Source organism: Helianthus annuus, chromosome 1 (genome assembly GCF_002127325.2).
Source record: "Helianthus annuus cultivar XRQ/B chromosome 1, HanXRQr2.0-SUNRISE, whole genome shotgun sequence".
NCBI classification, from domain to species: Eukaryota; Viridiplantae; Streptophyta; class Magnoliopsida; order Asterales; family Asteraceae; genus Helianthus; species Helianthus annuus.
Genome location: NC_035433.2, coordinates 145,652,924 through 145,664,171, shown reverse-complemented (window position 1 = coordinate 145,664,171; position 11,248 = coordinate 145,652,924). Strand labels below are relative to the sequence as shown.

Here is an 11,248-nt window from a genome sequence, read left to right as displayed (position 1 = left end):
ATATTAAATATAAAAAAGCTCCATTTTTTTTGTATCAAGCAACATGACTATGTTAAGTTTTTAAAAAATACGTTTAATATAATACAACATAACTTTTTAGCCAAATTGAGTTTAAATAATTTGAACCTGATGTTTTTTGCCAATAATAATCTCAACTGAGTTTATTCTTGACAGTGTTTCAAACTTTTTTATTTAAGAGAGGTAAGTTTTTTTTTTCCGAATTACAAACCGATGTTTTAGAGGTTTTGATCAGAACGAGAATACGAGTCGACTAATGCAAGACTTACCTCGAAACGGTGCTACAAACGGCTTGATTTTTGTTAATTGGAAGTTTAAACGCCTGAATTGAAGCTCTGTTTTCTTCGTTTGGAGCACCGATTCGAGGTAAGTTTTAAATCAATCAAGTCGTATCATCGTTCTGATCAAAAGCCCGAAAACATCGGTTTTTAGTTTGGAAAAAAACTTAACTTTGTTATGTTTTTAACCGGATGACCATTATAAAGACAAAATGAAAAAGTTGAGACCACTGTCGGGAATAAACTCAGTTGAGATTATTATTGAGTAAAAACAGCCAGTTTGAATTATTTAAATTCAATTTTCCAACTTTGTATGAACCAGGCCGACTCTTTTATGTTTTTATAGATATCGGTATGTATTAAACAACCAAAGTCTATTACATATTAAAAATTTCTTTAAACGTAGGAAAACAAGCTTGGCTTTAAAAGAGGAAGGATAAATTGTGGTAACTAGTGTTATAGGTGATGTAGTTTTTTAGGTGTTCGTTTGTTTTTTTCAGAGGTAAAACGTCTGCAGTCTGCGGACCACATCTGCAGACACATTTAGTTTAAGAGGTGGACTAAACCTCTGCAGTCTGCAAGAGAAAGACTGTTTGTTTTTTAACTTCTTAACACCAATCAACTTATTAAGATAATCAAAATTCAGAATTTAAACACCTATAATCAACTTATTAACATAATCAAAATTCAGAATTTAAACACCAATAATCAACTTATTCACATAATCAAAATTCCGAATTTAAACATGAGACATGAGATCGGCTTCTTCAATTCAACTATACAACACACAATCGAACCACATATTGATATGCGCAAAGGTAACAGATCCGAAATCAGAACATGAAACATGAAATAAAGTAATAGAAGCAATGGTTTCATCTGAATTCTTACAAGCAAACTGAAGCTCTTGTGGCTCGATGTTGAGAAGGTCACCGGTACTCATGTCGGTTTTGTTTAATCGAACGAGATCGCTAACTGAAACGACGCCGGAAACCTAGTTGAAAGATGATTGTGACCGGAAGGTTGCTGGAAAAGGTATATTCCGGTGGAGAGTAGAGAGAGAGATCTGGCAGAGAGGAAGGAGGAGGGATGGCCGACAGAGAGGAAGGTGGAGGAGGGGTGGCCGGCGGAGAGGGAGGAGGAGGAGGTCGGCGGTGTGGAGGAGGAGGAGGGGTGGTCGGCGACGTAGGAGGAGGAGGGGAGAAGAAACTAGGGCAGTTGTTGCATCTGGGGAAAAAAGGAGAAGAGGTATGAAGACCTTGATCCATGTCTGCACCAAAAAGAGGTCGCGCAGACATTATTTAATGAAAGGTATTCGAGAAAACAAACATACTGCAGACTCAAGCGTCTACGCATGATCTGCATGGGGTAGACATAAGAGGTCCTGAAGATCTTTAAAAAAAAAAAACAAACACCCTCTAACCTATTCTTACTTTTTCTCTATAAAATGTAGTTGTTTGTGATTAAACAAAAAATATTATTGATGTGTTTTTTCTTTCAATAAAATAAATGTTTTGCAATATCGTGCAACTTCATTATGTTAAAGCACCACGGAAAGTGTAATAATTTATACAAAAAATATCTAAAATTTCTCTTTTTTCATGCACTGAGGTTCTTGTTTTGATATAATATTAAAAAAAATCGAACCTGTCAAAACGTGGGGTCGATGCTTTTGAATTCTATGTGCTGCGGATCTTGTTTTGATCATATATTTTGCTGGTCATAAGGAAGCTTGTTAAGTTTGATTAGAAAAGATTCAGTGCATAAGAATCATTTTTTATCAAATTGAGATGGAAAACCTCAAAGAATCTAAAGTCAACAAGTGATAGTCTAGTGCATAGTTGTTGTAAAACAAAATCTCCTACTTCCTGTTGGAAATTTGATAAATGGATATTAAATATATTTATAACTAGCCTAAGATCTTGCGACTTTCGCGGGTGGCTTAACACAAATAAATAATATCTACCGGCATTATAAATTTAACTGATACAAAGAATTCACCCATTCCATTGCCCTGCAAATTAATAGCATTCATCGAATCAACTTTCAACCATGCATGACATACTTTTGACCCATTCACTTCTTAGTGAAACCATTCAGGTTATTGTTATCCAAAGAGGTTGAAAGAAATTAGTAAAAAACCAACCATGGGTCACAGGTTGCCTACAGGACTGGACTGTACAGGCCATGGGCCATGTGGATCATAGTAATTCTCTAAGTTGAACCACCTTAACTGAACCATCACCGCCACATGAAAAAAAAAACAATTTGAAACAACCTAAATATCTATCACAGTGTTTCAATCTTTAATTTAAAATTCAAGTGTAAACCTCATGTTATTATCTACTAAACAAAAAATTAAACTAAAAGGGTAAAAATGGTATACCCTGACCACTCTAAATCCTCTTGAGCGGTTGAATGAAGGTTGTCTATCATGTATTTTTGGCCAATGATACCAATTTTGCCCTTTTATCATCCCAAAGCTTTACATCCCCATCTTTACTTCCAGTTAAGAAAAGATGGTATTTGGAATACCCAAAGTTCTGGTAACACTCCCTACAAATGCTTCGGTAAGTTATTAACCTACTCAAAACACATTTCAGTTAGAAAACTAACAATGTTTATAATTATCGTATTCACCTTCACGTGGGTAATGTCATTTACCGTGTTGTTCACAATAGAATTTGGGCTAATGTTGTGAGCATCTGGGTCGGGTTTTGGGGCAGCTTACCCGCTGGTTACACCATCATCGTCTTCATCACAAAGCTGCAACAGCCTACTTATGTCCAGGGAAAAAGACCCTAAGCTTCCACCCTGCATCAAATCGCCAAACTTAAATAAAATAAAATAAAAAAGAAATACATACATAAATTTAACCGGTAAAATTTTCAAAATAGCGCGAATCATACCTGATGCAAATTCTATGCACAGACACTATTCCTTTTAAAATCAAATTTTAAAAGTATTGACCGCTTTGTAGTTGAGGTGGTTGGTATAGCATAAAGCTTGATACCTTCTGCCAGCTTTTCATCTTGGTCACCAACCTTAGATGCATAAACACAAAAACACATTAGATATCACACAAATCGGAAAACATCAAATGATGGGTTTTATAGACAAAACATGTTTCAATAGTTTCAAAACTAACCAAAGCGATTGTAAATGGTGTTTTCAAGTATTTCCTTGAGAGTTTCTGAACCCAACGGGGCATCGTTAACAAAATTTGAGTTAGTATCTCGGATCAGCTCAAAAGGATTGAATCCACACAATTAATTGAGCTCACAACAGTAAACAATCGCAGCCGGATATTATAGAAAAATATAAGCAAGCTACATAAAGCTATAAAAGTTATATGCTTATATGGTTAAGGAAACTGCATACAGAAACAGTCAAGTCACTGAGATAGTGTTGCCCAGCGAAGGATCAATAAACATGATTCTGAATTACCTAAGGAAGAAAAAACGCCACTGGTGTTGTACTCACAATAGAGTTTGTTTCTATGTCGTAAGCTATAGCGAGTGTCGATATCCATCATTCCATCAGAGCTGCCCTTTTGGCCTGGCGACAACAATTAGATCGGAAATTACATGATATTTTTGTCAAATACTTACAAAACTACAAAATTGATTTTTGCATACCAATTAGAGTTGAATTGCTTATAGTTTCTTCCATGGTATGGTTTGTCTAAAGAAAATCATGTGCAGAAGTCAATAATCATGTGCAGAAGTTCTTGCAAATTTTCTTCACCAAAACTTACTAACAATTTTACGTAAGATCAATTAGGTACCGGTACCGAAAATACCGGTACCGAAATTCGCTCCAAAAATGTGCAGTACGGTACGCTACGGTACCGGTATTTGAAGGCAAAATCGGATAAACTACCCGTATCGTATCGAACCGGTACCGGTACCGAAAACGACAAAAAATGGGTACCAATTCGGTACGGGAAATTCGGTACCGGTACCCGGTACCAAATGCACATCACTAAAGATTAATATGATGAAATAAAGCAACAGTGTTGGTGACATATTTATCTAAATGGTGGAAAAATCAAGAATATCAATGTGTAGCTATGAATAAAACTGACCTGTTGGACCCCGTTTGAGCCGTTTAATAAAAATCTAGAACCATGCAACACACAAACACACAACTTTTAGCGTAAGATTAAAATGATGAAAAAAATCCATGGTCATCTTAAAAAACACAAATATCCGCAACAGCGAAGAAACCTGGACTTTATCGTCTTTAAGGAAAGGATGACCAAAAGATGGTTGTTGAGATATGTGTAAACAATCAATAATATCCTCATCTTGGCTCTATTCAAATAATGAATACGATGATTAAATTTCATTTTTTGTTAGCTCTAATTGCACATTATAGCTCCAAAATATGTAGAAAAATTAGTACGAAGGCCATTATCCTTTAGTTTCAACAAAAACAAAAAATGGAACAATTATTAAACACACATAAGATACAAAGGACCTTGTTGTTTGGCACTTACATCACAAATTGTTTAGCCCGCCTTGCTGACCAGGTAGCCTCCAGCCTCCCCTCGTGGAAACAATGCCAGAGCCTCCATACGCATCCTGAGTCACAAAAGTCAAGAATATACCTCTAAAATACAACAAAACAAAGACCGATTTTCACTAACCTGATCAGAATCTTCAAATTTTCCCTTATAAACTTTGCCAATTCCACCTTCACCCAAGAAATAAGCAGCTTTAAAATGTTCAGTTGCCTTCACTAACTGTGCATATGTAAACGTTCGTGCTTTGTTCACCCCTGATAAAAAATAGTTTCATTATAAATAAAATAAAAAGTTTATAAGCAATTTTCCAAAATAATCATATAATCATAAACATGGGCGGTTCTACGTGGGGCTAGGGGATGCCCAGAATACCTCTCAACTTTCTTGACAAAGTGCACATTTTTTTTCTTCGTTTTATGTATCGGATACCTCTGATCAAATATTAGGATACCCCTGAATGTATAGTAAAAAAATCTTCTTTTTATAAATGTACAGTAAAAAAACTTGTTCAAATAATCACATAACCGCCCCTAATAAAACACGGTTTCGTTACATATAAAACAGAGGTATATAAGCAATTTTCATCTATCCTTTGATGGCCAATTTTGCTAGGGCTACTATTAAAGTAATTATTTGACCCTTAAATAATCATATCATCACACATCCAAACATCCCTTATTATCATATCCAATGATCCTATTTGGGTTCAAACACAATTGAATTTCAAGAATTTACATTGTAAGCAATTTTCAACTGATGAAAAAACATCTGATGATGTCACTGATGACAACAAACATAAGCTACAAAATCTCAATAAATACAACAAAAAATTAAACTAAGTTAAAATCCAATAAACAAAACAAATTATTATCAGATCATGTACAAAAAGTTATCATTTCAATCTCACTATCAACAACAACGAAGCCACCAACTAACAAAATCGTCACAATCAACAATTACCCATCAAAGATCAAGGTTCAATAATTCAAGATTCACAACTCATGCTAAAAAAAAAAAAAAAAAAAAAAAAAAAAAAAAAAAACTGATCAAGAAACATTATAAATGAAATAAATTTACAATTTTGAACAAATGATCTTTCATAAAGAAGAATAATTTATGAATAATAATAATACCTACATACATACCAGAGATCAACATGATTAAAAGAAAGAAATCATAATATAACCTAATATCAAACGATTCACAAATCAAAAGATGAAAAAAATCAAGATAACAATCAACAATAAATATTGAAAAAAATCTATGTTGGATCTACAAAGATCACATAAGAACACCTTATCATAATAATATCTTAATATCGCAATCATAAATCATATCTTGATGTAGTTGTAAACAGATCGATTGTTATGAAACCCTAAAAAGACGAATGAATATGAAAATCGGATCTTGCAGGAAAACATAGATCTACATATTGGAATTATAAAATCACGATGTTTATCATCATAGAGGTTTCAATAGTGAATCAGATGAAGTACGTACCCATGGAGAACAGTTGAAGCTCCGATTTGATGATCGATTTGTTGAAAGAGGAAACAGAGTGCGATCTGGGTCAAGAATGTTCAGTTTCTTGATCTGATTGATACAAAAAGAAGATGAATACCTTGATTCCATGGACTGCGGCTAGGTTTTCTCCAAACAAAATGCGAATGAGGGATTATCCGATGAAGAGGAACAATGGAAACAAAAAAACCCTAATCCACAAAGAGTATGAGAGAACAGTAAATAAAGATCCAAAAGGCCAGTAAATATCGACCATTTCCCTCTCTCCAAATGCCTGAATAAAGATCGATCATTCCATCAGATTGAATCAGTAACCTCGAAGAACTGGTGTAGACTCCTCTAGGGTTTACAGAGGATTATGAAAGGGGAAGACAAAAGAAAATCGATGATAATGAAAAGGGATGAACGAAGGAAAAGGAGAATTGGATGGATCTTCAAGATCTGAAAGCATGTTGAAGATGATAAAGATACCTAGATGAGAGTTTTTGTGTTTGATAGAATTAGGGTTTTTGAATGACACGGATGAGAAGCCGTGTTTGAGAAGCCGCTTATTGAGAAAATAAAATGCCGCTCAAAATCAATAGAGGAGGAATATCACATTGCCACGTGGCAGAGATTGGCTTAAGTTACTGCCAAGTGGCACCAAAGTGTTTTGTTTTAATATAGATAATAGATTTAATGAAATTATAAATATTAATTAGAATATTCATGTGGTAAGTTAAAGAGTAACTCTTGAGTATTTAATTAGTTTTATTAGAGTTTTTAAGTCTCTAATTAAGTGACTAATTAAGTGAAAAATTAATTGAATCCTTTCACTATTCTTGTTCAAATAGTAGGATATGTGTTTTTTTTTTTTTTTGTTACAACTAGAATAGGGCATTGCTTGATACATGAAGAATACTAGAAGTAGTATGAACACTTGAACACCAACTAGAGAGATGAGTACTCTCTACTTGTTTCCACCACATGAGATCAAACACTATAATTACCTGATGTAACCTTGGGCCGGTGAGCCATCTCCGGCAGTACAGACTGCTTCGGCTGTTGTACCCTGGGAGACAGACGTGTCATCTTTAGTAGAAGCGCGAAATCTGTTTTAAGGGAAGCGTGTTGAACACGTGCCTCAACCAAAATCGTCATTGTTTTAGTGTGCTCTTTGTTGCAGTCAAGGAGTATTTTTCAAGACTCAACATGATGAATACTCGAGTCTAGGATGCTATCAAGTGCGCGTGAAGGACTCACCAGAGATGCGGCTTGAATCAAGATTGGTATATATAATTATATTTATATTCTTTTATTTAGTTATTGCAACCGGTATTGTACAATGATATTTCCTACGAATAACGAGAGTCTCGTTATGATATATTTTGTAATTATATTTTACAAAAGGTGAACCTATTTCCTACAAACTTAAAACAGATTTCGTGAGATTGTTGGTACAATCTTAAAAAACCTTATATATAAGGATTTTAGGTTTACGAAAGGATTTATAATAGAATAAAAAAATATTTTTAGAAGTTATGATCTTATAAATATTTTTTTTGGGAAATATGTATGTAGTATAACTTGTTGTGTTTGGATTTTTTGAGATTGAGATAAAATCTTAAATCCTATACCGTGGTACAAAACGAATAGTTTTGGTTCCAACGTTTGGTTTGAAAGGATTTTGGGAATCGTTAATTTTTCTAACTTTTGTGTTAGATCGGGTTTATTAGTGTAAACCATGCGTTTTTTTGTAAACGTTAAATTCTCTTCAGTAGAGTTTTTTTATGTCTTTAAATAAGAGTTTTATGTAACTTGATTAGAGTTTTATGTCTCTAATTAAGTCTCTAATTAAGTCTCTATTTAAAGTAGACTTTTCATCCACCAATGGATTGATATGAACAAATAAGTCTTATAATGATTTTTGTAATCATTTGTCTTCTAACATGTATGTTAGAAACGTTCATGAAACGCATTAGTTTGGAAGCAATTTTTAATTGTTTGGTTTCTAACGTGGGTATTAGAAATGACTTATTTATTTGAACCATATATGTGCTTTTAGCAAGTCGAATTAACATTTTGTGAAAAAGTTAACATTTCTAACGTGCGCGTTAGCATTTCTTTCATTTTAACACGATTGTTAAAATGGTTAAAATACAAATGCTTTGAAATGTTTTATGTAGACATTTTATATAAGCAATTTGTTGTAGCATTGTTTTAATGCTTTGTGTGATTTAGAAATAAAATGTCATACATTGAAGTTGATGTTTGATTGGCTTCAAGGAATTAAATCACCGTAAAGTGATGGTGTGGTATTTATATGAATTTAATGAAATTAAAATCATTTACTAGACTATTCATATGGAAGATAAACTCTTAAGGAGAGTTTCAAGTCAATTTATTAGTTTTTTATTAGAGTTTATTGTTAAAGCAAAGAAAATATTTTTTGGTATAGGGATCAGCAAGATTGGTGGTCAATCACATCATATCCCTGTTTCTTAGGAGCATTATACGATTTCTATTCATAATCCTTTTTCCTTATTTAGGGTCATTGTAACTTGTATATAAAGGATTATTCTATTTGTATTGATCATCAGAAAATAAAAACCCTCAGTTTCAATTCTCTCGTGATATTATGGTATCAGAGCAGCGTTCAATTCTCTGACCTGCTCATCACCTACCCATCTTTGCAATTGTTACAAAACCAAGCCGCCATGTCCGGAGACGGTAGCTCGGGTAACGATCTCACCCTATAGCTTGCCAACCTGCTCAAAACCGGGATTAATTCCCAACCAAACAACCCAAAACTTTCTGATAGTCTACACATCAATCTCAAACTCAATAGCCAGAATTACGCGTTATGGACCCGAATGATCCGGGTTGCCATAGGCGGAAAATCAAAAGCCTTATTGAATCATTTGAACTCAAACCCTCCAGAAAAAAATAGTGAAACATTCGAGCAGTGGGAACAAGATGATTTAGTTGTGTTTTCGTGGCTTATACAAAATATCGAACCGGCGCTTGCTAGCAACCTTACCGAGTTTCCCACAGCGAAATCGTTGTGGGATGCTCTGGTAGTCACATACAGCAGCGGTAGAGACAAGTTGCAGACATTCAACCTTCATGTTAAAGCAAACGACATCAAACAAAACGACACTTCTCTTGAGGAATTCTGGATTACCTTGCAAGGTATTTGGGGAGAAATCGACAGAAAGTGTCCAGAAGATATTCAAACCTACTCGAAAATCAGGTCTGAACAGAAACTTTTTCAATTTCTAAATGCCTTAGATAGAAAATATGATCCCATTAAAAGGGAATTGCTCCGATTAGACCCTCTCCCATCTGCAGAAGCGGCATACGCTGCTGTCCGAAAAGAAGCCGCTCACCAGAATATTCTGGGAGCAACTCTCAGTGAAACGCAGGGTATAGGAGCAGGTCTGGTTGCCACCGAAAAAGAGGGATTAGGGCTCATATCAAAGGGTCGGCGGTTCGATGGCAAGAAGAATGGACCACCAGTAAAAGAAGACAAATCTCACCTGAAGTGTGATCACTGTGGTATGACAAAGCACACCAAAGAACATTGTTTCAGGCTCGTCGGTTACCCAGAGTGGTGGTCCGATGGCCACAAAAAGGGCACCAAAACTGCGGGAGCAGAAAAGGGTAAAGCATCTGCCGCGGTGGGCAACAATCATGCCGCCAACACCAGCGACGGTGATCGGAATGATACTGGATTTGAAGGTCTAGCGGCGGCAGCAGATGGAGAAGAAGGCGTATTCTCTATGACCACAGGTACAGGGCTTGTGAGAAATATCTTGCAAACCCCTTCTTATCTTCAATGTAATTACAAATTGCCCCTTGAAGAATTAGAATGTTTAAAGGTCACGAGTTTTGTTCCTTACATACTAGAAAGTTTTGTAAATTGCAAAAAGTACCCAAAATGTACTGGCATGGCTAATGTGGCTCAAAAATATAATAAAAGATGGGAACAGTCATGGATATTTGACTGTGGAGCAACTGATACCATGACCTACGACCCATCAAACTTTGCCACATCAACCAAACCTACAAAATCATATATACAAACGGCAAACATAGAAAATATGAATGTGAAATACGGGGGAACCATCGAAATTTCTCCCATGCTTAAGCTCTCTAATTGCCTCTACGTTCCCTCCTTGTCACATAAACTTCTATCAATAAGTCATGTAACAAAGGAGTTGAATTGCTCAGTTCTCATGCAACCCACATTTTGTATCTTACAGGATATCAGGACGGGAGCGATCATTGGGCGTGGCACTGAAAGACAAGGGTTATATTACGTGGATGAGGTGACTCAGAATGGTGCTGTATTGCTTTCTCATGGAACAGCAGAACGTGAAGCCTGGCTATGGCATAGAAGATTGGGGCATCCATCTACGGGTTATTTGCATGTTTTATTTCCTAAGTTATCTACTTCCCAATATGAAACTTTTTTTCCAAACCAAGGGCATAATTCACCAAACTACTTGCCCTCATACCCCAGAACAGAATGGTGTCGCGGAACGAAAGAACCGCATTCTATTAGAGATAACTCGGGCCCTCTTAATAGAATCACAAGTTCCAAAGGTATTCTGGCCAGAAGCTCTTGCGACTGCCTCTTACCTCATTAACCGACTTCCAACTCAAATTCTAAAATCAAAAACCCCCTTACAAGTACTCTCAGAACTCACTAAACCACCCTCCATTCTTACACTTGAACCCCGAATTTTCGGATGTACTGTTTTTGTCCACATACCAAAATCAAATAGAACGAAACTTGATCCGTGTGCTGAAAAATGTGTCTTTGTTGGGTATGGGGTAACTCAAAAGGGGTACCGGTGTTACAATCCAAAAACCCGACACATGTTCACCACTATGAACTGTGATTTTCTTGAAACCAAGT

The 11,248-nt window shown here is 35.5% G+C and overlaps 1 protein-coding gene and 1 long non-coding RNA gene across 9 annotated transcripts; one reads left to right on the top strand and one right to left on the bottom strand.

Annotated features, from left to right (window-relative positions):
• Positions 1 to 2,560: 2,560 nt before the first annotated feature.
• On the bottom strand, positions 2,561 to 4,444 carry LOC110940883. Of its 8 annotated transcripts, none has more exons than XR_004864268.1 (6): positions 3,935 to 4,444; positions 3,744 to 3,854; positions 3,445 to 3,489; positions 3,206 to 3,340; positions 2,937 to 3,110; positions 2,561 to 2,852 (listed from the first exon to the last, which is right to left on the bottom strand). It is a non-coding gene; the product is annotated as an uncharacterized LOC110940883 (long non-coding RNA). The 8 variants fall into 8 exon arrangements; XR_004864269.1 differs by having other exon boundaries at positions 2,561 to 2,879; positions 2,961 to 3,110; positions 4,384 to 4,444; XR_004864267.1 differs by having other exon boundaries at positions 2,561 to 2,879; positions 2,961 to 3,110; positions 3,935 to 4,438.
• Positions 4,445 to 9,197: 4,753 nt separating this feature from the next.
• On the top strand, positions 9,198 to 10,976 carry LOC110933783. The gene has a single exon (XM_022176989.1). The coding sequence runs from the start codon at positions 9,198 to 9,200 to the stop codon at positions 10,974 to 10,976; it is 1,779 nt and encodes a 592-aa protein (XP_022032681.1).
• The last annotated feature ends 272 nt before the right edge of the window (positions 10,977 to 11,248 follow it).

Bases quoted from the DNA above. Each gene is read 5' to 3' on its own strand.
- LOC110933783 (XM_022176989.1), top strand. From the start codon at position 9,198: ATGATCCGGGTTGCCATAGGCGGAAAATCAAAAGCCTTATTGAATCAT.